Here is a 26,952-nt window from a genome sequence, read left to right as displayed (position 1 = left end):
GTAGTAAGTAAAAATAAGCAAAATGTAATCAAAATTCAAAATTTTAAATTACAAATATCAACAAGAGTAAGAATTCCAAACTTCAAACTTTTTTTTATTTTATATATATTTTTTTATATATTATTTTACATATATATATTATTTAATTTTTTTTTATTTCCAAATATTTTTTTTTATATATATCTTTTTTAAAAGCATTGTTTTAAACTTTTATATTGTATTCTTTGATTTAATAATGTAAATATCTAAAATATGATAAATATAAATAAGAAATAAAATTTAATGACACAAATTAGCGATAATCTTTTAAAACGATATTAAAATTTAAAATTAAAATTAAAATATGTTTTAATAAAGTTATGTTGTGTTGCCCTATTATAATTATAAATCTTGAAATTACATCCTCTTCTCTGACATTCGGTGATTAGCGTTGGACTTGATGAACGTTTGCGATTGTGACTGGTCGTGGTTGACATTGGTGACGACAACAGTTTGAGCGTTGACGACGACATGAAGCGGCGTGTAGTACTCGTTGAACATATGGAACGAAGTATACGCGACTGTACCGTTCTTGTAGAACAATGGTTCGGCGTGATCCTGCGCGTTGGCGTAAACATCAAACGCCACTGGTTAAGTGGCGCTCATTTATCGCATCTGCCGTTGTGGAATAACATAACAGCTGACGAACGCGTTGACGACGTGTTATTCGTGACGTTGGCAACAAACAGGCATGCACCTCATCATATTCTGCGCAACATTAAACTAAAAAATTCTGCGTATGACAGTGCCATAATTCATGGCGTATATTGTGCTGTCTCTTAAATCTTCATATGCAAACGTACCGGATTTAGCTGTTACGAACTGAAAACCTTATCTCTAACAAAAAGATCTGCCTTCGCGCCTGGCAGCAAAGTAACATGACGTGTATTCGTTTGGCGGTTATGTACGTTGTTTCACCATGGTATGCGTGATGCGGATGTTGAAATACACCGTCTAAGGCATAACTGGCATGGTTTGCGGAATGACATTAACGCGTTGAACGACGGCAACCATCGTTGTAACCGCGTAACATTCGTGGCGACGGCAAGCGCGCGTACCATGACGCAAACTAGCGTTATGTAAAGCAAATCAGCGTATGACATGCGGAACGCTGCTATGACGTGACGACGACGACGACGGCGCTGGCGTGGCCGCATGCGCTATCGTATGGCTGTTCTCTTGCCACCGCTGCTGCAAAACGCTTTCTCGTTTGTTCACCATTGTTATTCATAACGTTGTCGTGACTCGCTTCAAGAAAATTTTTTACCTGTAAAATACGTTGCGCGAAAACTCGTTTAAGTGTATTCATGGAAATATCTTAATGGCTGCCTATTCTGCAAAAAAACGCATCTCCGCCTGTTATATGTTTCTATTCCTATCTATGTATACATGAACAATTAACGTGCTGGTGGTGAATAATGGTTTGCAGTAAAGGAAACTGGTGCTGGCGGACGTGATGACGTTGACAAATTTGAGCATTCGTCTTCACAGCAACGACGCTTAATATGGCGTCTGCAAGCGGAATGAGCATGCTCATGGGTGATGTTCTCTCGCCGCCAACGTGATATGGGCGGACGGTGAAACGACGCGGGCTGAACGATGCTATGTTCAAACAAAGTGCTAAAAAATAACTGAAAAAAATAAAGGATGAAAGCGCGCGAACCAACAAAATAAAAAAAAAAAAAATTTAAAATGAAAAAAAAAAAAAAAATTTTTTTTTTTTTAGGCGTACGTTTTGAAATTCAAGTTTAATCGTGGAACCTATTTCGGTGTTCAGATTACCCTGACATACAATGTATGTAACCGACGTTTTCCACCATTTTTTTTATAATTTGTATTTCAAAAACCTATATTCGAAAAAATAAATTTTTTTAAATATATTTCGACTTAGTTGTGCGATTATACTAAATACTAAAGTGCATACACAAAATCGTTCTTTCACTGGCACTTTTTTGTTAAAAACCTCGGTGACGTGTGAACACACGACTCTGTGAGAACAAAAGCCGATTTTTTGTTTGACAACCAATGCAGAGTAATGTGAGCGACAAAATTCACCGTTGGCGTAAAAGTGTCGGTGAAAAACTCCCGTCTGACTGGGCTTTAAATAAATATAATCTATGTCATATACAAAATATGGTGAGTGCAGTTGAAGAATATATATAAATATATAGTACTTGATGGGGTCTGTCGTGTCTCTTTTGTCTACATAAATTAAATATACCCTCAGCACAGAATTATAAAAAGTGTGCATGCTTTAGGGCGCGAAAATATGCAAAGTGGCCAAGCCTAGTTGAAGCGGGTAAACAGGTGAAGCGGGTGAGCGACTGGGTGCAGTTGAGTGTGAGGAGAGGCGAGGAAAGAGAGGAGGAGGCGAGGGAAAGAGGAAAGCGCGCAGCTGCAATGACGTCAGCAGTCAGCAATGGCGGATGGCAAATGGGAATAGGAATAGGGATTGGAAGGTGAATGGGAATGAGAATGCAGAGACAGAAACAGAGACACAATAAAACTGTTAATTTGTGTTTGGGCTGGCGTTGTTGTTGCTGTTGTTATTCCTGCTGCAGTCGTACTTATGTATGCATGTATTTATTTATGCCAGCACAAAGGTTCAACAAACTGCGACAGCGACGTCGACTCTGGGGTGAGGCCTTTGGCGACGTCACGGGCAAAAACATAAAGCGACTCATTTCCGTTCCGTAAGCCATTTTGTGCAATGAACTGTTTCTGTGTGCTATACATATGTGTTTGTGTATGTGTGTGTGTGTGTAATGTAATGGCCGCAAGACATAGACAAGCACAAATTGGGTTACAAGGCAAACACAAAGTGGGTCACGTTACGGCCAGAGAATGAGAGTAAGAGAGAAAAGAGAGGCAACAAGGCTCCATAATACACTCAAAACTAACAGTAAGCCAGCCGGGTAGGTATGGAGCAGGAGGGTGGGGAGGGGAGGAGTTAAAGGCGCCACAAACTGCTGTAATGGCAATTGAAAGAAAGTGCGCGCAGTTAAACAAAAACAACAACAGCAAACACATTAGCAAACAAACAACCAAAATAAGAATAATAAACTAAAAAAAAAGATTTTTTTATTTTTTTTTTTCGGTCAACCTTTTGCTTGGGTTTCTTTTTACACGCGGTCACAGCAACAAAGTAGGTCAAAGCGCAACAACAAAAAATTCACTCCACACACACACACACATACGTGCATAGAAAAAAAGAGAAGGCAGAGACAGATAGAGACAGAAGAAGAGACAGATAGAATGATCAGCTAAGCCTAGATTGGCATTACAAAAGTTTGGCCCCACTGCTGACCAGAAACGCGGCGGGACAAGAGAAAGAGGCAGCGGGCAGGGGCAAGGGGTAAGAGGCAGAGTTTGCTAGCGTTGCATACAGTTTTGTTTGGCCAGCCGTTGTGGCAATTTTGCTTGCAAATTAAAACAATTCGCTGGAGATTTCAACAAAACAGTTTCCCATGTTGCCTCCTTTACAGTTTGACAGGTACTGAGCTACGGCTACGGCCGCGAGCTGTTGCTGATTTATGTTTCAACAACGTTGCATGTAAGTACATATATACGTATATCAATTTGCCTCATTCGTAGGAATATACATTGTATATGCACATCAAATTAGCAAATCCCTTTCATACAATTTCGACTTTAAGGTCGAAAACGATTAATTTCCATGACCCAACAGTTTCTAAGTGGTTATACCCGTTACTCGTAGTGTAAAGGGTATATTAGGTAGAAATTGGAGACTAAAACAAAATGCTCCTTTTGGTGGTTAACATTACGTTTTACTTTTATCAGTCATCCCTTTAAAATTGTATCATGGCTGGTTAAATATAACGTTAGTTATGGCTGCTTTAAGTTTGTAAATAACTTGTGCACCTAAATATATGCTTTAAATTTTGTATCGGTTGAGTTGAAAATTCATAGATTTATATGCATATACATATTTAAACTGAGTAACGGGTATCTTATAGTCGAGGTCTCGACTAAAGCGCTCTTTTCTGTACATGTTTTATTCTCATTTTTTTGTTTTGGCTTTTTAAGGCACAAAAGCGCATTAAGGCTGGCAGTATGTTTTTTTAATAAGAATCCCTCATTTCATATGTGACAACAATGAGTTATGCTTTGCTCGCCCAGCGGACAGTGGACCGGAAGTGCAGATGTTTTTCTTAATTCCGACTTAATGCGTTGATAAATGGACAGGAGACTCCTGCTGGAGATTCTGCAATGCTGCCTGCATTCGGCCTTCACAGTGCTTGGCCCACAGGCCAATCTCAGACAATCCGCTTACTTGTGAGCCATAAACGAGCACAAGACATTTTTGATCAAATATTAGGTACGAGTCAGTGTAGAGCATGTCCCTGAGGACATTTCATATAATTATTTATTATCCTCGCTGTCGATGCTAAAATTGTCAGGAGATTTGATGGTAATTTTATTTACAAAATTAGAATTAGATTAGTTGTTTATCTGGAATCTACAAGTTTTATTACAATTAAAAACTTATCAAAATATGACAAATTTTTGGATTTTTCAGTTTATAAGAACTGTAGCATGTTAGCAGTTCAATTTGGCGACTTTTCCAGATTTAATACGACATATTTTCCATATATCACTGCTAGTGACAAAAGCATCACGAAATGGAAAATTTTCTACTACTGTCCGATCAAATCGAGTTATATACCGACATAACTCACTTGGATCATGAGATAAGTGGCAGGCAAAATTAAAAAAAATTGTAGATAATGAATTTTAAAGCCCGGTCCGGCCCGAAATTATTATATAAAACAGACAAATTTTAATTATTTTTCTATATTCTTAATTTTTTTCGAAAAGCGAAAAATTTGAATTTACTTGTTGCTATGTAAAACCTATTTTCTTTGCTAATTTTACCGATTCATGTTTTTTCCTTTATTTACGCACTTGATAGGTAGTAAAATTAAACTTGATAAACATATCGATGCGCAACGATAAAAAAAGATGCATGAATGATATTAACAGTGAATTATTACAGAAAAATTTGATCAATCCATATAAAAGTAAGTGTAAAATAATGACTTTTCAGGCCTACCGGGCTTCGGGCTTTTAGCTAAGGCCCGGCGCGAACGAAAAAAAGCCGTTTACGATTTTCAGGCCCGAAGGCCGTGGATTTTGAAGAGGCACGCGGGACACGAAGCCCGAAGACCCGTGCCCATCTCTAGCCTGTACAATGTTAGTCAGTGAATAAATGAATTAGGTCAAGCAACTTAATATATGTAGATGACTAAATAAATATATAAGATTTGGGACTTTTAATATTTTATTTTGTTCAGTGTATACATATTAATATGCTTATGGTGTTATAATTTATGACAGCAAAAGTTTTCTTTGTTGTACATGTTTTTGTAGAATTTAATTGCCCAACCCTGATTCACATAGTCAATCTACATTACAGGGACAAAATCTACGTAAAGCTACAATAACAAAAAAAATGGCATGCGAATAATAAAGCGAATTTTTGCACTGCATTTGTAATGATTGGTATGTTTTAGATAGTTTTAAGTATATGATATTCTGATATAAAGACAGACAGAGAGCGCGCGCGCTGAGCAGCAGCTGTTGATTGCAGGAACAATACTTAAACACTTAAACAAATACAGATATTTGTAGAGAAAGTAGAGAGAGAGAGAGAGACAGAACAGAGAGCGAGAGTGAGTAAAATCGGCAATACGTACACATACCTGCACGACTTCTGCATGACCTCGGCACGGTTGTAGCCGCTGATCTTGCAGAAGGACTCATTGCAGTGACGATCGGAAAATCGACGATTTGTGCGTTGGCCAACAAAAACGAGCTGTCCGCTGTAAGAGAAAATTAGAGAAAGAGAGAGTTAGCTCAAGTTGATAAACGGTTATCGTTATTAACAGCTCAGCTTATTTATTATCCTTAATTTACATAAGACTATCAGATGTTCTATACAGTAAGATCATTTTAAGAACTCCGATGAGCGATATTCTACACGTTATAAGTTAATATAGATGCATAAATATTCAATATGCCAATGGCTTGATTGATTTCGGATTGACATTTATATGCATGTTTATGTATCATAATGCACATAAAATTTAGGGTTGTTCAAATATCTTGATATCAACTTGACTGTCAATACTGTCAAAAACACTAGTTTCATCTATTTAACTAAAACCGTTGCTAATACAGATCATGGATACATACTCGTATAATAAGTACATATTTTTATTTAAGCCTAAATATTTCTCTTATTGCCAAAACAAACTTTTACTTAAGTACTCATGTTATCAACTTCAAATATGATTATCGACAACTGTCGCATGCAACACTGCGCTTTGTGGACAAATTACTAACATGTTTTAAGCCGCCTGTCAATCTGTCAGACTGTCAATTCGAAGTGTGCACTTGTAGTCTTCGTACAGCAACTCGCATCTATCAAAATATTTACGCGTAATTGGAACATTTCAAATGTTGTCATTCATAATAAAATGCCATTTGAATTGTGCTCGTTTCGGTTTAGTTTAGTTCAGTTTAGATTGATTCAGTTCAGTTCAGCTGAATTGAGTTGAGTTCAGTTCAGTCAGCCAACTAATGTCGGTTGCAAATTCCTCGTGCTAGACAAGTTAGTTGCAGGTGGAATGTTTAGAGCGAGTAAATCACGTGCTGGCATCAATTGCCTTCTAAAATGCCATTGCCTGACTTCTTGTTTGTCTTTTTTTTTGCCCATGGTTGTTGTTTCCATTATTGCAAGTAATTGTCGTTATTATTGTGGCACACACGCACGCACACACACACACACACACTATTAAGCAAATGCAGTGAAGTCAATTGTTGTTGACTGGAACTAGTTAGTAGTTCCATGGCCTTAGGCTCCTGAATTGTTACATTTTGCCAATATTGTAGTACAACTTTTGTGAGGCAAACAAAAAAACGATTTAAATATTATATAAAGCTAGAAATTAGAATTGAAATTTCAGTTTAAAACTATGCAGTTCTAATAAACTACAATAATTAGTTTTTATTTATAGCAAGCTACATATATTCCCATTATAGTAAATACTAAAAATGTTTTGATAAAAAAAGTTTAATATTTATAAACATGGCTGCAAACTGGTTCTAAGCCGAACCGATTCTGCGAGGGTTCCTTAACGAACTGAACTTTTGAAACTATTTGTCCTGCGAATCCGAACCAAACCACTTTCATAAAAAGGGTTTAGAATACTTACAAAATAAAATAATAGTTTGTAATCAATTTTAATTGTTTTAAAATAAAAAGTAAGAAAAAAATAATAACATTTACAGTTGAACCAAGGTTCGTACCCTAACCTGGTTCGTGAATCAAATCTAAGTCATGTTCTATGGCTCGAAAAACCGAACCGAACATAATTTTGGGAATTAGGACTTATGTATAGTGAACTAGTTTTAAATTGAGAATTTTTTGGTCAGAATTAAGAACTTTCTGCCATATTATTATGAGCTTATACTAGCAATTCTTCGCAACTAGTAATTGATGAATTAGTTCATTGAAATCAGTTCCGTTGCAAATAAAAAGAGCTACAAATGCGACAGCAGCAAATTGCAATATTTCGACATGCAAGAATTCCACAGTTCCATATATTTAAACTCCATGTGGTGTGTGGTATGTAAAGACATTTATTGACATATGGTGTGATGGGGGAGGAATGTGGACTCTGGACTGTAAAGAGGGTGTGGCGGATTGAGGTGAGATGGGGTTGAGGTTGGGTTGGACTGAGCTTGCCGTGTGCAGTGACATGCATGCCAAAGGCTTGTGCAACACAGTAACATCCCCATTTACATCCCCATTTACATTCACATTCAAAATCACATTCGTATTCATATAATTACATTCACATGCACGTGGCAGGCCAATGAATATGTACGAGTGTATGAGCGTCGGCGTGAGTGAGAATGAGTATTAAAAAATATATGGGTATATAAATTAGAGTGGGTCAATTTGTATGGATTTCAATAAAAATCACCAAGTGGTTGTCCAATTCGTAATCGTCGTCACATTCTAAGAAGGTTTTCCCAAGAAACCAGATTCTACAATTTAGGTTTATTGGCGAACTCTTTTAGAATTCGTCCAAGATAACGATTTTGACATCCGCTTGGTCAAGCAATTGACCCACTCTAATATATAGACTATATATATGTGCGCATGCAATCGCTCGACGGCGGAAAATGGGAAAATGCATATTTATGCGATACGCTGCTGTTGTTGCTGTTACTACGCTTTTCACCAATACACATAAGTACACACTCACACACGTTTACACACATGTGTATGTGTGTGTGTGTGTGTGTGGTTGACAGACGCTTGCGTTTTTACGACATCAACAAGGACATCAGCAACAATAACAACAACAGTTGCTACTTTGTAGTGTCAACAGTTGCCGTGCTGCCGGCATTATTCTCCCTTTGCTTCTGCCCCTCTTACTCTCACTCTCTCTCTCTCACTCTGTCTTTTTTCTCCCTCTGCTCTTTCTCCTCCATCTTTAACGTGTGTTTATTGTGGGTCGTAGAGCGTGCCCTGGATCTTTTTGAATATCTCGTTACGTGGAGTTGATTTCGTGTTTTGTTTGTTCACGAGCAACGCGAGAGTTAAACTCTAGTTTTCGACTATTTAATTTTTTTTTAACTTATCGTTTATCGATAAACAGCAATAAATATACAACTATCGCTATGGCTTGTTAGAATTATTCTAAATAATCAACTCATGGTGTACTTATTTAAGGTGAAGTCTTCGTGAACAGCTGAGGTAGTTAAATAGTCAAAGTGCTCTTTCCGCTCTCAGATACCTCAAAGAAGTAAACTGTATCGAAGACGTCACCTTAAATAAAAACGCCTTGGATCAGCTCTTTCTCATTAACTTGCACTTCTCTAATTCATGACTATCGATATTTATCGATAAGACAACAGTTTATTCAATCGATCGATTGGCTTTATCGATTACAAGAAATTCTTGTACAAAAATAACAAATAGTTTCATGTATAAGCTCAGATACATGAATCTATTCGTTATTCTTTTCAGATCGATAACCGACTGGATTGCAGTTTCAATTACAATCGGTAACTATTAAAAGCTTCGCGTAACGATAATATTTAGTCGACACGCTTCCATCTCTAAATGTTACGCTATGCACTCGAGTATGTTTGTTATTATGGTGGCACTCACTCCTTAAGCCCGCTAGGTGTGTGTGTGTGTGTGTGTGTGTGTGTGAGTATCTGTGTAAATGTATTTATATCTGTGTGCGTGTTTGATTTTGCCATTATGTCAACGTCACTACATTTTACTATATCAACTGCCACTCGCCAAGTGGACGCTTTCACAGTGTTAACTTAGATAAGTGGACGAGGGGAGGTATATATGTAGGTGGGAGGAGGTAGATAGAAAATGGCAAGAAGGCGTGGCAACTCTATACAACACCTAATGGCATTCAAAGCTGTTGGCCGGCAAAGTTTTGTAATTTGTTTGGGTCATTTGACAGACGCGATTTCTTTTAAGCTCAAGGCGTTAGCTAAACACCAGGTTGATCCATGCTATGGCTGGGAAAATACGAATTGAGGATAAAGTAGAGCTGCAGAAAGATGGCAAAATTTATAGAGTGTTCGATTTCAACAATACGGTTAAACTTTTATATGGGCTTGGTCTTAAAGTATTTTCAGTTGCAGCGAACTCTGAAACCAGAAGATCTAGGGCTGTCAATTTTGGTATGTGGATTCTTTGATGTGCACATTTCTTATATCACTTATATCTAAAAGTTATTGTTACTTCTTCACTACCAATTTCTCTGACATTCCCATCGAACTCAGAGATAATGGAGTTAGAGTTTGGAAATTTGGTATGTGAATTATCACTTGAAGGCACTGAATGCTTTCTATCTATATATACCTCAGAATCTGTATCTCACATATCTCATTAATTACTAATTCCCTATAAACTTTGAAACTATATATATTGAAAATTGTGTATGTAGTTTCTTAGATTGGTGCTGTTTTGTCTATGCCTTCAGGCTAATATTATACCCATTATATTATGTCTTGTACTCATTGAATTCAGAAGGTATATCGGCTGGAGCTTTAAATTCTGTTATACGATTTCCTTTGTAAACTCTATGAATTTTTTTCTCAAGTTAACTTCCCTCTTGTGCCCATTGAACTTGGAAACTATCAACGCAACTATTAGCAAATTTTGTATGAAATATATCAGATGAACAACATTAATATTGAACTGCACTTGGGCCCCATTTAGTGTCATCTGGTCACAAATGATGTTTTATAAATGTCGAAAATGAATGAGCAGGCTCATAAAGGTCAACTCTGTGCCGAATTCGTGTAATTAATGTGAATTTGATTTAAGAACAAAAAAATGGAAGGACAGCAACAGTTACAATAACAATAATAATAAGAAGAAAACTGAAAGCAATTTAATTATCATAATTTCATCATTAATTTAAAGCAGAGCTTCAGAGTTTCGTCATCATTTTAGTTGGCTGAATTCAGGAGGATTCAGCAGGACACCATGTGACAGCACAGTTGAAATGTCAGCAAAGGCAGAGCTCGTGCTTCCTGCCTGGGGCATGATTGATGAGCTGCTGCCACACACTGAGAGAAGCAAGAAATAGAGGAGAGAGAGGGCGAGAGTGAGAGGGAGAGAAAGGTACCTCTCACTTTTGCTGTTCAATTACCGTGTGCCACACTAACATTGAAGAGATTGTTGTGGCAAAGTCGTTGATTGATTTGAATGTGAATTTCGATTTTCGGTTTTCGGTTTTACATTTGCAAATGTGGTCGCCACATTCGTTAAGTGGTGATCATGTGGTTTACGGTGGTTTCTTTGGCTACAAAGCAAGTCCATTAACTAAATGCCACACACACACACACACATGCGTGTGTTAGTTTCCGCAAAACTTTCATTTCCGCATCGCCTCCTGTTGAAGCCATTTTGTGTCATTATATTCTGTGGTTTTCTCTGCATTTTCCAACTTGTTGTTATTGTTGTTGTTGCTTGGCTTTTGTTAAGAGCTTGCCACATGCAACAACAACACACACACACACACACACTCTCACACACCCATAGACGCACACTCGCACACAGACAAAAGCTGGTTTTAATGACATTAGCGAGGGCGGAGGAACACAGAGCGTGCCTTGCAATTATCCTTTGCACAAATACACACACACACACACCTTCACACAGTGGGCAGTGACAATAGCCAGCTACCCTCCCCTTCCCCTGCACCTCCTCATTCGCATTCTCTCCCTCCTCCTCCTCCTTCTCCTCCTGCTCTTGAGGACTCTTTCACCTGGTTGGCGATTAGGTCCCACACTTGGCCAACTGGGCATGTCATTTTCCCTCTCTCTTTTTTCCCACTTCAGCTGCAGCAGTTTATTCTCTTGCCTTAGTTGAGTGCATAAATTTTATTGTCCGAAATGTATAAAAATGAATGGAGAACTAAACCCCTTTTAGCAATGCGATTTAATTACATTACAGTAAGGCAGCTGAAACGGTGCGACAGAGATATCAACAAAGATAGAGAGAGTGAGAGAGACAGAAAGAGAGAGAGAGAGAGACGAAGACAATTCCCTGGGGCATGCTTCAAGCGAATTGCAACAGCCTTGCAAAGCCGAACTTTGTCATCGCATCTCCTCATACCCCTGCGTCTTCCCTGCCTCTCTGCTCTATCTGCTACCTTTGTCCCAAGCTCAATTCATGTGAAGCACAATCTAGGTTCGCTTCATTCACTCCAAGCCCAACGCTCAGTTTTTCTCCCTCCCCACTGCAACTTTTTTTACTTTATTATCTAAGGGCATTATGTACATATGTATGTGTGTGTGTGTGTGTGTGTGTGTGTGTGTGTGTGTGTGTGTGTGTGTGTGTGTGTGTGTGTGTGTGTGCCGCACTTGGCTTTGTTATTAAATTTGCATAATTAAGTGGGAATCTACACAGAGATGCGTCGTGTTGCCACTGAGTGTTGAATTATTTTCTCTTTTTTATAATTAGAAATTTGACATAGTCCAAGGGTAGCAGGGGGATGCTGGGGGTAGCAGCAACAGAAAATGAAAGCGGCAACTTAGTGTTGCATATTTTATGGTGGCTTCTTTGCAAACACAAATAATAATAATAACAAACCTAAACAACAGTTAATTAATGCTTATAGACCAAAAGATTTATTATTTATTTTATTTGGAGATTTGACTTAAAGTCATGGCTACAAAGGCCTGGCTAGGCCAAAAGATACCCTGTTTTTTATGGCTAAATTTATCAAAATGCAGTACATTTATTCTTTGTAATTCTAGATCTTATAAAATTGGCAAAAGAACGCAATATTGAAAGCTTTTGTTGCGACCAAATTAACCTCTTCACAAGGTAAATGTCTAGTGACGAAAGCATATTCTAGCCCCAAAATTTCTGATATTAAATTTTGTGACGAACAAAATTAAGTCTAATATAAAATTTTAAATAAATATATAAATTAATAAAAAAAAACCACGAAATTTGGCATTCTGTACTGTGCTCAAAAGCGGTAAGCTTCTTTGTACATTAAAATTACTGTTTGCGCAGTGTCGAGTGCCAGTTTTCGTTTTATTTTTCATTTTAGCGAGATATGGCTGAATTTTTTCAAAAAATCATCATCAAATCTAAGGTTTTTTAGCGCTTTGATGCAAACAAACAAGCAGACAAACAAAACTATTTCTTATTTCATTTGAAGTCTTCCAATAATTTCAAACTATTTATCTTTTAAAACAGCTGTCGATTTTGGTTATCAAGGTATCAATCGACGCGTATTTTTTGATAAGAATATAAAAATTTTAAAAATAATTTTACCAAAAGGCTTTAACGGCCCCATTAGATGCAATCTTTTAAATTTTGCCCCTCTTACCTACAGCCCCTTATCGCATTTTGTTTACCTTTCGATCGGTATATTAGATCGGGCATTCATAAAATTTTTCATATTAGCTGTATATAGTGCTTGTCGCCTTTCGCACCCTTCGTGCTACTTTCGTCACTAGCGCGAACTGCCGTCCGTAGTGATATATAGTCTGGTCGGAAATGCCCCATTTGTTCTGTATATTTCGTAGCCATTTAATGACCATTAAATATGCAGTATCTACCATATTGCTCAAGTTGTGCCATAGCGCGTATTTGTCATTGCAAATGTCGGATTAAATTATTATACGTGTGTGTACATAAAAGTAATTAAGAGTCTTGGGAGAGCATTCACATTCCCAGTAAATTAAAATTACGTGCTTGAATATTTATATGATCGTTACTTACATAAAGGACAACAAAGAGGAATTAAAAGCTATGAACTTAGTATTTAAAAATATATTAAAAGGAGCACTTTTAAATAAGACTTTTATAGAACTTAAAAAGTTTATTTCAAATGAATTGCACGAGAACATGTATATAACTGGCTTTCTTAGTTTTCTTCCGATTTTCAATTAATGGAAATGTATTTGGTAAAACTCTTGGCACAAGCATTAACAAATTTCTACATTTTTCACTTAAAAAAATTTATTTGAATTTGATTGTACAGAAATTAAATTGCCACCGAAGGAGGTTAAACATTTCATTTCAACCCTTGGTGATTACTCTTCAACGGTTTTCTATTTAAAGCTGCTCGAATGAAGAACAAATGAAGACTCTGAAATCCTGATTCTTCTCCTATTTTGGTTGTTTTCAAATTTAATTGAATTTGGTGTTAAATTTGATTAAATCTAAGCTTTTATATTAATATTATTACTTGAAGTCAAATAGTTTAACAGGACTTAGTTAATATTTATATTGAATGAGAAGTGCAAACATAATTTAAAATAATTTATTAATTGTGTTAAATAATTGAATAATTTTGAATTTAGTGAAAAATATGCATATATTAATGGTGGTGATTAAGCAGCCTTCAAGTTAAAAAAATAATTAATTTTTTTTACATTATTTAAACTGCAATTTCGTTTGCTTGCTTTCAAAATTTTTTTTTATTAAATAAATAATTTTAAAAACACGCTAATCAACAAATAAATTCATTTCTAATTCAACGTTGTTTGTTGACACTGAAAAACTGTTGTGACACACCTCGCAAACAATTCCCACAGCTGCTGCACAAGCAGAACAATATATTTTCTGGCTGTCAAAAAAAAATCAAATTTTACATATTCAGTTTTGAACGTTTTAGCAAATTTGATTATGTTGGCCAAAATTGTAAAATTGTGTTGCCTACTTTACGGACAATTTGAGTTGTTGTTGTGGTTGCCATTTGCCAATTCAGGGTCAATTGTGTTTTCGTGCAGCTACTGCCACGCCCACGTCATCATCATGCAGAAGGCGTAGACTGGGTGGAGGGCGAGGGTAGGAAGGGGTGTCTGGGTCACATCAGGGAATCATCATTTACATTTAGGTAACCAAAAACTCAAATTATTGCTATTTTCAGGGTGTGAGTACGTGTGTGACAATTACACACACACACACACACACAGGCGGCGCCCATGGTTATCAAGCTTCGCAGTTTTTTGTTGAAATTTTGTCCTCGTTCTTGTGTGTGTGTGTGTGTGTTGCTTGCTTGTGGCAGTGGCAACATATTTGCTGCCACCCAAAAATAGTTGATTGCGTAAACTTTTGGCTAAAAGCAAGCAACAACAACAACAACTACACTCGAGCGGCAGCTGTGGCCAAAATCCCGCAAAACTTTTCTTGTTCGAGAAAATGCAAGCGTCAGTTCTGCGTGTGCGTGTGTGTGTGTGTGTGTGTGTGTGTGTGTGTGTGTGTGTGTGTGTGTGTGCCATGTGTATGCGTGTTTGTATAAATTGTTGTTGTTTTGCATTTTGGCAACTTTTCGCGTTGCGTGCAGCAAGGAAACTAAAGTCTGCAATACTTTAACCATTAGCCAACACTCTCACTCTCTCTCTCTCTCTCTCTGTCGCTCTCTCCTCTTTCTCCCATTCAGTCGTATTCTTTATATACATATCACAACATATGCGTGTACGTATTTTTCGACCCTGTACGTTAAATAAACAAACGGTCTATTAAGTTGGTCAAAGAAGATCTCCGAGATTTAAAGAGCTAGAGGCACCAAAGTTGGTATTTACGTTCCTGTACATTCTCAATTTTATTTTAAAATCTTAGCAAAACCAGGGTCTCTTACAGTCGTGCTTGCTGGACTGTATCTTTTTCGACTAGTTTCTTGGGGTTGGGGTGTTTTTTTTTTTTTTTGGAAACGACAAGAAAAAGAAAACTTGTCGTTGTTTGACACGCGATTTGTGACGTCACAAAGTAAAAATAATCACAAGTGCACTGAATGAATGAGTCGAGTAAATGTAATGTAAACACTCATTAGACAAGTGTACAAACTGTGTCAAAATCAGGAACAGTGAACAGTTCGAGATGAAATTTAACGCTTAGTAAGGAAAGTTTTTCATAAGCTTGGTAAACTTTTAAACGCTTTGCTTTGAAAATGCCTTTAAAAGTTTTCATTTATAGTCCAATAAAGAGTTAGCCACTGAAGGAAAATACATCTCAGAATTTGTTTTGATTTTCGGAATAAATTTAAATTTACCGTACGAATTCTCGATAAAATAGCCTACCAGGTGGAAAATTGACAAATTAAGGCTTTAGGAATATTACATTAATTTATATTTACTGCATGTCAAGCTCAATTTCAATGCTTTGGTTATTTGCTAACTGCATTGGTAAAAAAGACCGGATTAAAAATATCTGAGATGTCATAAATATTTTATTTTTTTCGGGCGGGTTTCTTATTTGATTTTATAAATATTTGGTCTCTCGTTCGTGATTGGCATTTAACTTGTTGCACTTATCAGCATAATTTTTCTACGAATTTATTTTTTCCCCGATTTATAGAAATTTTGTATAAAACAAACAATTTTGTTATGAAAAATTAGAAGTAAAGATGGTGATTATGGCATAAATTTCTATTGATAAGCTGTAGTGGGACCTTAATTTTTCTAGTCCGACCCAATGTTAAATGAAACTAAAGAATATATATATTTACACATTGTTTACATTCTGATTCGCTTTGTATTTAAAACGTGAAATCAGGGTTTAGACTATTTATAACTTTAAAACGCTGTGTCTGTGCTCAACTAAAATTTGTTGCATTAGATGAAATATCCAAACACACAAGTGTTAAAGATGTGAATCATCTCCCAAGAAAAGTTAAATTTGGATATTTCTCCCATTTAAAACGTATTTTTCCTCAGTCGAGTCAGCAGTTTTCAAGCAACTGCGTCTGGCTGTGTTTCTTGTTACAAATTGTTTATAATTTCAAGTGCTGCGTAAATCGATTAAAATAAAATATATATTAAATAGTTTATTAATTTAAGGAAACACTAGCAGAGTCATAGTGATAGAATGTACGGCATTGATAATTATCCAAAAAATTATCATGCCAGTGGCATTGGCCTTGTCAATTTGGCAGCCCTGGGCTACAGTAAGAATGAAGTCAGCGATAATGCGCAGAGCAAACCGAAATCGGGCTTGTATCCCTCGTTGCCGTACCCTTCATCGGAATCCGTGGGTGGCATGCCATATGTGGTAAAGCAAACGGTGCAGGCACAGAATGCTGCGTATCAGGGTGCCAGTATGGGCATGCCACCGTCATCGGCGACGCCGTATCCGAGTTCCGGCTTATACCCGAACTTGCCATCTGCTCCGTTGCCGTATCCATCGACGCCGTTGGCGCCCATACCGAGTGCTTCACCGTATCCGAGTGCCACGCCGTATCCCAGTGCTACGCCCTATCCCAGTGCAACACCGTATCCCAGTGCCGCCTATCCGAGTGCCACGCCTTATCCCAGTGCAGGATATCCATCGTTGCCATATCCCACTGGCGGGGATGGGTATGCCGGGCATGCCCATGCCATATGCGCCACTGCCCAGCAGTCCGGCACCACAGGGCTATCCATCGATAATGCCATCGGCACCAGCGGCCAGTGCACCCAAGAGGAAGAAGCCCTCCGTGGGCATTACAGGTGCAGTTCACGAGCGTCAAAGTGCCGGAAATCAGAACATGTTCTGGATGGGACGCAAGGCGACGAGCACGCGCCAGAAGAGCATCCAGGGTGAGGACTTTTCCACACTACGGGAATCCTGTGTGGGCAATGGCACCTTGTTTGAGGATCCCGATTTTCCGGCCAACGATGCCTCGTTGATGTTCTCCCGGCGTCCAGATCGCTACATCGAATGGTTGCGTCCGGCGACATTGTCGACGATCCGCAATTCTTTGTCGAGGCTATTCCCGTTCGATGTGCAGCAGGGAGAACTGGGCGACTGTTGGTTGTTGGCCGCAGCGGCAAATCTAACGCAGGACTCGAAGCTATTCTTCCGTGTGATACCGCCGGATCAGGACTTCCAGGAGAACTATGCGGGCATATTCCATTTCAAGTTCTGGCAATACGGCAAATGGGTTGAGGTCGTCATCGATGATCGGCTGCCCACATACAACGGCGAGCTGATCTACATGCACTCCACGGAGAAGAATGAGTTCTGGAGTGCGCTGCTGGAGAAGGCATACGCCAAGTTACATGGCTCCTATGAGGCTCTGAAGGGTAAGTTGAAAGGAGCTGCATGGTAACCACTTCTTACATTCTTTATTTCCACTTTTCCCAGGTGGCACCACTTGCGAGGCCATGGAGGACTTTACGGGCGGCGTCACCGAGTGGTACGACATCAAAGGCGCCTCCAAATCTCTTCAGCATTATGACCAAGGCAGCGGGCGTGGCTCCATGATGGGTTGCTCCTGGAGCCGGATCCGCATGCTGGAGGCAGAGACGCGCGAGGGATTGATTCGTGGACATGCCTACTCCATTACCAGGTCTGTCTGCTGGACATTTCGACGCCCAATCGACAGGGCAAGCTGCCCATGATACGCATGAGGAATCCCTGGGGTAACGATGCCGAGTGGAGTGGTCCTGGAGCGACAGTTCACGAGTGGCGCTTCATACCGAGCACCAGAAGGAGGAGATTGGCAATTTCGATCGCGATGGCGAATTCTGGATGTCGTTCCAAGACTTCCTCAATCATTTTGATCGTGTGGAGATTTGCAATCTGTCGCCGGATTCGTTGACCGAGGAACAGGAGCACAGTTCGCGTCGCAAGTGGGAGATGTCCATGTTCGAGGGTGAATGGACATCGGGCGTTACAGCGGGAGGATGTCGTAATTTCCTGGAAACCTTTTGGCACAATCCACAGTATATTATCACGCTGGAGGATCCGGATGAGGAGAGGACGACGACGGCAAGTGCACGGTGATTGTGGCTCTCATGCAGAAGAATCGTCGCAGCAAGCGCAACGTGGGCATCGATGCCTGACCATTGGATTTGCCATTTATCATCTGACGGATCGCGACATGGAGTCGAAACCGCAGGGTATCAATTTCTTCAAGTATCGCGCCTCAGTTGCCCGCTCTCCGCATTTCATAAACACACGTGAGGTCTGTGCTCGCTTCAAGCTGCCTCCTGGACACTATTTGATTGTGCCCTCGACGTTTGATCCCAACGAGGAGGGCGAGTTCATCATACGCGTCTTCTCCGAGACAATGAACAACATGGAGGAGAACGACGATGAGGTGGGCTTCGGCGAGACAGATGATCGCATTGCGCCTGCTCTGCCACCACCCACGCCCAAAGAGGAGGACGATCCTCGCATTGCCCTCAAGCGTCTCTTTGACAGCGTTGCAGGCGATGATGAGGAGGTGGATTGGCAGGAGCTGAAACGCATACTGGATCACTCGATGCGCGATGTTATGGTGGGCACCGAGGGCTTCTCCAAGGATGCCGTGCGCTCCATGGTCGCCATGCTCGACAAGGATCGCTCCGGACGTCTTGGATTCGATGAGTTTGAAGCTCTGCTTACGGACATTGCCAAGTGGCGTGCCGTCTTCAAGTTGTACGACACTCGTCGCTCCGGCAGCATCGATGGCTTCCATCTGCGCGGTGCTCTCAACTCGGCAGGTTATCATCTGAACAATCGCCTGCTCAATGCCTGGCCCATCGTTATGGTTCTCGGGAGGGCAAGGTGCCCTTCGATGACTTCTCATGTGCGCCATCAAGGTGAAGACCTTCATTGAGATGTTCCGCGAACGAGACACTGATAATTCCGATACGGCATTCTTTAACCTGGATGATTGGCTGGAACGCACCATTTACTCGTAAAGAGAACAGAATAGGAAAAGGAGGAGAAGGACAAAGTTCATATATGATCAAATTTATACTAATCTAATCCTAAGTGCCACGTTTACTTATGATGCGCATGCATTGATGATGATGATTATCAACTAACAGCTCCAACTACAGTATACACATCCAAAACGGAAATACAATTTCATGTGTGTATAAATTGAATTAACCTTGAAGCACTGACGATATGAGCGAATAAAAACCAGAAAATCAACAGAACTTTTGCCGGCAAGCGAGCTGTGTACACAACCGTATATAGTATATATAGTGTGTATATACTACTGTCTGTCCAAAATGACTAATGGCTAAATTGCTTTGGGCCCCATTCATACCACACACTTACATATACAGACATTCTATGCTTTTTTTGACAAAAAAATGACAGTACAAAATAATGAAATGTGCATTATTAAATAAATAAAGAAATAAACAATTAGTTAACCAGAACTATATATAGCAAAAAATGTATAGTGTTTGAGATGTACACTATAAACTACATATATCGGCAATCTCTATTTATATATACTCTTTCTAATAGCAAACAAATTGTGGCTTTTATTTTAATTGATTACTGAATCAGTAATGGGAAAAAAACAAAAATAATCACATTTAGAGCTAGTTTATGGTTTGAAGTAGAGGCATTAATGTTTAAAATTATTTATAGTTAATAATACTCATTAGTCATGACAGAACCGGCTCTAAATGTGTATACAGGTGATGTTTTCCCTGCTCTGAGCTCGAACTAAGAAACTTTTGCACCTACGTTATAATTGTATAAACATTTCAACTAAATTGTATTATTATTGATGCTAATTAAATGGAAAATTTTTGGGAGTAAAACACGTAGTATCTATTTGACGACGACTATATCGGTGCCTCCAGTGGGTGGACCAGCTGCGATTAATTTCCTTGAATTCATCATAGTTAAGTTCGGTATCGCTGCAAAGTTGTTGCAACACCTCAAGAAAATCTTCATATTCAGTCGCCACTTTCTGAATCACAAGATGCGTCATGTGAATCTATTAGAATCAAAATGATGCTGATTGTTTACTTACTTGTATCTCATATAGATAAGACCAGTTTGTACCCGCGTTATGGGAATTGGCATCAGTTTGGCCTGTTCCAGCCAAGCATCGAGTTGCGATAGCAAAATACTATTAAACACCTCATTATCCAGTTCCGTAGGGATTACCTGCATAACATATATACTATTGGTATTATTTAAATATAAACATGCATAAACAATGTTGACCTTGTGATTGCAATAAACGTGGAAGAGCGTGTCGAGTGTATGCCTCTTTGGTTTATCCTCATCATCAGCCATTGCCTAGAACTATATCTAAATACGCGTATAATAGCCAACTATATATACAATTTATCTGATAAATAATCAAAAGCAGTAGCACACTCTGTGTGTTTGTATTTCGAAAATGTTTTTGTTGACAAACAAAGCGTCGGGGCAACAGTTTCCAAGTGTATTTTGGTGTGTGGGAGTAAATGTGTGTGAGTGTGTGTGTGGGTGTATTTTATTAAGTACTCTTTGTTGCTTTTAGATCGTGTCTTCCTTGTCACCAGTTGCGGCATTCTCATTGAACTTTTCCAGCAGACGCTGCACGTATTTCAGCAACTTGGGACTGTTCTGGGTGCTTGTTATATCGCAAATGCGATAGGGCGGCTTTATAATCAGTTGTTGCAGCACCTGTATTTCGTCCTTCTGCCAGGAGAGTTCACTGTTGCCGAAATGCTTGGCGAGCAGCTTAAAGAGCTGCCTGCCACGGGGCGTGGCATGCTCATTGCAGCTGCGCAACAAGTTTTCACGCTGCGCCACCGAATGCTGCAGGCGCTGATCAACTGGGGAAAAATAAAACGAATTATATAAAATAATAATTGAGAAAGTGTTGCAAACCTACAAGCGAGAGATTGAGGCGTGCTGGCGACTCATTGACTTTGTCCAGCGTTGTTGCTGTTGTTGTTTTCACCTCCTGTATAATGCTCAAGTCCTTGCAGTAGTTCAAATTCACAATGCACTGATTGTGGCAATCGTTTCCTTTACCATCTTTGCTGTGGCATCGCAATATTAGCATCTTGACACTGTGCTCGTAGGTCACAACCTCACCAGTAAGTTGATCACCAAAGCACGTCTCCACATGCAATTGGGTGCCAATGGGGAAAGGATTAAAAGACATTCTTCAACTTGTGCTTCAAATGATGACGTGAAAGAAAAGAATCCCATTTGACAATCAATGCTGTCAATTTATTTAGCACTTATTGTCATCCCGCTCTAACGTAAGCAATGCGGCCAGTTTGACAAATGTCCCTTGCAAGAAATTCCCCTTATATTTAAAGGCAATTCTAATGGGTGAAACAATTCAAAGAATATCCCTTTCACCAGCTTTATTTCCCTCTACCCAAGTCAAAAGAAAGTGGTTTAAGTTTTATTATTTCATTTTATTTACAGTGTATGTGTATGTATGCTAAATATATAACTAAATATAAATGTTTGTTGTATATATATATATATTTCAAAGTAAACCTTTCCTTTTTTTTTGTTGTTTAATATAATTTATACGATGTTTTCGACCGCTTTCATTCTCTTGTTTTTTTTTTGTTGCTGTCTAAATTGTTGTTGCATGAGCTTTACTTTTGTTGTTCAATATTTAGTTAATCGTATGTATATGTGTATATATATGCATTCATTAGCACTATTAGAATTCGCTTTCGATTATAACTAATGCCCCAATTAAAAAACTTTCCACTACTTCCTGTTGTTCGTTAATTGAGAAACGTGCATTATTAAATTCTTAGTACAAATATGTTGAAAAATGGCAAAGTTAAAACAATCAAATCTATGCGCATTCTTTATAGAGAATAAATACCGAAAACAATGAGAGACAAACACAAACAGAAAACAGATTTTTACATATCAAGAACACAAACGATTGTATATAAAAAAAACAGAAGTATATGAAAATAGAGCTTATTTATTTATAAAAAATTTGTTTTATAGATATTATATATATGCTATAAATGTGGTCTGCCTGTCCGTCTGTCTGTCGGTCACTTGGTCTAACAACTGACTACAGTTTTTAGTTTCCATTTTAGCACTTTTAATGTTTGCCTTTATAAGCATCTGCTATTATTTATACTAATTTTCTGTTATTTTGCATTTGCTCTTAAAGAACTATGAATTAATTTGCGTTTAATTAGTTTTTATGCGCTTGGCTTAAAGTCTTAAATATGCATTGAAATGGGTACGATTTAGCTAAGTTTTGTTTGAATACAAGACGAATAACTCGTTTTTGGATGCGCGACAAAACTACATTTTAAACTGTTTGCTTTAATATACTTGAGAAAAGGCTGAGGGCTCTGCAGATGAAAATGAGGTGAGAATTGCCTGAAAAAAGGTTTGCAATTTTGTGTTCTGTTTGCTGTTTAGTTTGTTATACGATTTACGGTTTCGTTTAATATCAAAAGGAATGATATATATATATATATATGTATATATATATTTATAAAATAAAACAATGCCTTTGCATATTAACCGACACACCGCAGAATCTTACATGGGCCCGTCGATGGCGCTCACTTTAAGCCGGAAATAATAAACGGATCGCTAACATGGCAGTCGCAATGCCAAATAGTGCAATATATAGAATATACATGCCGCCGTGATCCTGTGAATGATACAAATATGTTAGTCAATACATAATTGTTGTTCAATTTCGAGGTTTACGTACGTATGCGTATGAGATGGTGCCCACGGTCAGGCCAATGCTGCCAAGAAGGAAGAGCAATGCGACAATGCCAAACAGAATGGCGCGACTGTTAGCGAATCGTGCTCCACCGAGGACACTCTCCTGCAGTGTGGACAGCGAGCCAGGGCGTTGTGGTAGGTGTTAAACTTAACAATAGACAAGATAAATACATTTATAATTATATTTCAATTAATATTCTATTGACATTTACCAAAAATGTGTCCGAGCAGTGGCCACAAGTGACGCGGCACATGCCCGGCATGGTGGGCACAGGCGGTGTCACTGGGCTGGGAGCCAGATTGATGATGCGCTTGCATTGGGTCGTGGACAAGCGATGCGCTGCGAGGAGCTCTTGCAGATTAAGAGACAATTGCAAGGACAGCGCACGTACTTCTTACCGGGTGGTGCATTCCGTATGGGCTACAATAATGAAATCATATCATTATTCTCTATAAGTATAGTCAATGTTTTTGGTACTACTCACAGTTGCCTCGTTACAGTGGGTGCATTTGACCACATGTTGCTCACGTTTGGTGGTTATGTCAATCATGTTCTGACAGACGCGACATGTCACCATTGGCACGCCGCCGGTGCCGCTGCTCTGATACGGCGGAGGCAGCTCATCGGGTCCAATAAATGGCACCGATTGTGCGGTGCCACCTGTAAATATTCAAGAAACCAAAAAGGAATATTAATCAGTTGTGTTCGAAAACTCACTAGAGATTTTGCAAAAAGCTAATCAAAACTCTCCTAAAATATTTTGACAACCAACTATTGCTTTTAAATGTAAATAATTCTATGGTCTTTGTACCTTTGGTGTAAAATAAATACATCTTGCTGCAGTTGCAACTGTTGTTGCACTACAGAAGAAGCTGCGATAGAACCCGAACCTCATGAAAGTCGTCGTTGGAGTGAAATGATACTATGTGGGCGGAACAACATACAGATAAAACCAAGTGGGTCAAAAACTAAATAAACTCAAACTTAAACTAAAACCGGCATTTGTGCCACATTTAGATGTCTCATTGCGGTTGCAAACAAGTTAGAGCTTTGTATAAACCAAATCTAGAGAGAGAACAAGACTTAAACGACAGCTATAAATATCTCACAACCTTGGACAATCTTATGGTATGAAAGGGTGTGCAGTGATCAGGTTCTTGACAACAACAAAAGCCCTTTCATGGTGAAGAGAGGAGAAACGGAAGGGGAAGAGCCACTGTTGTCAGCCTGACGATAATGGAAAGCATTCTGATGAGTCATATAATGCTGGCAACCATCGCATCGCTGTTGCTGATTAAACAGCTGAACAACGACAACGACAACGCCAACGACTACGCTACCGCAGCTGACTGTGCAACTCTGTGGTGATATGAAAGAATAAACAAAACAATAAGGGTATCAAAGAATTCATACAGCTGTTGAAGGCTGCACACTCTTTAAAAACAACTTTTAGTTATCTTTATCTTTAGAGATTTGTTTTTAAGCTCGGAGATTTTTGTTTTCAGATTTAACAAAATTTTTAATTATTGATTTATGTTTTTCTATAATTTAATTTTGTTTAATTCAATAAATTTTTTATTGATCAAATATCTTAAGAAATATTTTGACAATTAAATTTAAATTGATCTTATGTTTTATTGGAGTTCCTGAAAAACACCCATTTTAATACCTATAATAGGTACATAGGTAGATACTAATTAAAAAATTCCAAGTTTATTTTTTAATTAAGAATTCTACATTTCTAATTGCATTTCCCGGAGGTTTGTTTGAAACCGAATTGACATATTTCTGAGCAATAAACTTGACACTGATAAAGATAACGAAAAATAATACGTAAATAAACAATTGCATTGAAAATGTTATGCATAATAATAATAAATTTATATCAGTAGATGACAAGCTCTACAACATAGTTGAAACTGCCTATTTAATAGTAAAGAGATTGGCATTACAGATTTGACTATGATTCGGCATCAAATTACGAACTTTCTGCGAATGTCGCGCATACGGAGTTGTGACGCTCACTCCACCCTCCCACTACCGCTCTCACTCCCACTCTCACAATACTATGACTCAGTTAGGGAACGTGTGAAAATCTAAGCATGAAATGCAAGACTTGTCTATTGGCGACTTTAAATCACAGTGGCTGCAAACTAGAGCGCACACTTGTTGGGTTTCCAATGTGCGAGACGACAACAATAAAACAATAACCGAAGACAATTGGACCCGCATAGATCCCAAAGTCCGGTGACACGCATATGCAAGGTGTGGGAGTCGGATTGTTAGTTCGTTGAGTTGAACGGACTTGAGTAAAGACACGAGTTTAGGCTTATCATACGTACCATCTTCGTTGTTGGCCACAGTGCTGCTGCCAGGATTTTCGGCGCCATCATCTGGGATGCATAGGAGGTCGGTGCGTCCGCGTTGATCAAACTTTGCCTCTCGGATCGGCCATGTTGTTGTTGTTGTTGATTTTCTCTTATGCACTAAGCAACTCCGTTAGTAATGCACCCAAATTGCAATTAGCTTATTGTTGTTGTTGTTGCTGCTAGTTATTTTCTGCTGCAACGCAAATGATACTTCAACTGCAATTAAGCGAAAACAAAAGCACACGATTTACTGGTATGCTTATTCTGCATGTTTATAGGAGCACAAAATTTTGTTAGCGATTTCTTCTTTGTTTGATGCAATGGCTTGTTTTTCCCTACATTGTTTTTTTTCTTTTTTACCTCGTCTTGCTGTTGAATCCTCCCTTTTCGGCATGCGCCGCAATAATCAATTTTATGGCCGTTTCGGCTACAACGCCTTTATTAGGTCAGTACACAAATTCCATTTTTATCATTAGTAAAGTTTTTTGTACACAACTCTGCTAATTGTTTTATGTTTTTGTATGTCTTTATTGTGCTATATTTTACCTTATTTTGTTGAAATTGCACTGCTGCCGTCGACGCACATTTGAGTCAATTGGTCACACTGTCGATTTCGCTCTGGTCACACTGATTACACTGCATATTTCTACCTGCAACTGACTGTGTGACCCTGGCACAGAGTTGTCGCTGTTAGACAGCTGATTTTCGTGTTTACATTTTGCGGTCAAGAATTAAAATGTCTCGGAATACTGCAAAAGAACCTGCTATAAACTATTGTGCCAACACTTCGAAGGACAATGTTACGCGTGATCGAAACACAACTTATAAATCTCAGTTACTAGGAAAATCCCTATATTACAAAGATATATAATGCAATGCCGTATATTGTTGGAGAAGGAGGATGCGGAACCCATTAGAAATCAAGTTCAATACGTGATATGACTTTAAGGCCAAAATCATTGGCTGTAAAGATGGCGTATATAGTTATATATCAAAAAGCAGTTTTGATGGCAATAAAAAACAGTCAATGGAGCATTTATAAAAGGTTTCATAGGAATAAAACATAGAACAAATTGGTATATAGTTGAATGAAGGATTTAGGGGAGTAAAATAGAATGTCTCAGCATTTAAAGAGAAGGTATAAGAAGAAAGTCCTGGAATTGCATAATGGCGAATATAGTTGACTAAAGATGATGGTTGGGGGGTAAATAACAATGCGACATGCTTTTATTGAAGGTATATATGGCAGATAATGGTGTCTAATGGAGTATATAGTTGGAATAAGAAGGATTTAGTTACTAGTTAATAAAGGTAAAATAAGCATTATAGGAAGAGTATAAAAAACGGAATTAGAGTAGATAATGACGTATATAAATATGAATAAAGATGAATTTAGAGTAAATAAGTATGCGTATAATAGAAGGTGTATGCTGTAAATATAGGTGTATGCTGGCATTGTTGATTGAAAACTTCGAGATTTGAGGAAGTAAATAGAGTAATAGAAGCATTTGTAGAAGTATAAAGAGCGAAAGATAAGGAGTTAATGTGGCGTATATAGTTGA

General features: G+C 38.5%; 3 protein-coding genes and 2 pseudogenes across 3 annotated transcripts in view; 1 reads left to right on the top strand and 4 right to left on the bottom strand.

Annotated features, from left to right (window-relative positions):
• The window catches only part of LOC117784995 (zinc finger protein 2), an 88,122-nt gene that overhangs the window by 52,947 nt on the left and 8,223 nt on the right, over positions 1 to 26,952 (bottom strand). The window lies entirely within an intron of this gene.
• Positions 16,258 to 19,243, top strand: LOC117789564 (annotated as a pseudogene).
• Positions 20,117 to 21,095, bottom strand: LOC117784900. The gene is made up of 3 exons (XM_034622789.1): positions 20,519 to 21,095; positions 20,322 to 20,458; positions 20,117 to 20,258 (listed from the first exon to the last, which is right to left on the bottom strand). Exons 1-3 carry the CDS (start codon positions 20,588 to 20,590, stop codon positions 20,117 to 20,119), a joined length of 351 nt encoding a protein of 116 aa, XP_034478680.1. The 5' UTR covers positions 20,591 to 21,095.
• Positions 20,816 to 21,452, bottom strand: LOC117784810 (LSM12 homolog A-like). The gene is made up of 2 exons (XM_034622676.1): positions 21,173 to 21,452; positions 20,816 to 21,117 (listed from the first exon to the last, which is right to left on the bottom strand). Exons 1-2 carry the CDS (start codon positions 21,450 to 21,452, stop codon positions 20,816 to 20,818), a joined length of 582 nt encoding a protein of 193 aa, XP_034478567.1.
• LOC117784717 lies at positions 22,826 to 25,660 on the bottom strand (annotated as a pseudogene).

This window comes from Drosophila innubila, chromosome 4 (assembly GCF_004354385.1).
Source record: "Drosophila innubila isolate TH190305 chromosome 4, UK_Dinn_1.0, whole genome shotgun sequence".
NCBI lineage: Eukaryota > Metazoa > Arthropoda > Insecta > Diptera > Drosophilidae > Drosophila > Drosophila innubila.
Note: the sequence above shows the minus strand (reverse complement) of the source record. Positions and strands in the feature narration are given on the sequence as shown.

Bases quoted from the DNA above. Each gene is read 5' to 3' on its own strand.
- LOC117784810 (XM_034622676.1), bottom strand. From the start codon at position 21,452: ATGTCTTTTAATCCTTTCCCCATTGGCACCCAATTGCATGTGGAGACG. The intron at 21,118-21,172 runs GTTTGCAACACT...ATTTTTCCCCAG, and splicing joins CCTCAATCTCTCGCTTGTAG to TTGATCAGCGCCTGCAGCAT.
- LOC117784900 (XM_034622789.1), bottom strand. From the start codon at position 20,590: ATGGCTGATGATGAGGATAAACCAAAGAGGCATACACTCGACACGCTC. The intron at 20,459-20,518 runs GTCAACATTGTT...TATGTTATGCAG, and splicing joins ACGTTTATTGCAATCACAAG to GTAATCCCTACGGAACTGGA. The intron at 20,259-20,321 runs GTAAGTAAACAA...CTTGTGATTCAG, and splicing joins CTTATCTATATGAGATACAA to AAAGTGGCGACTGAATATGA.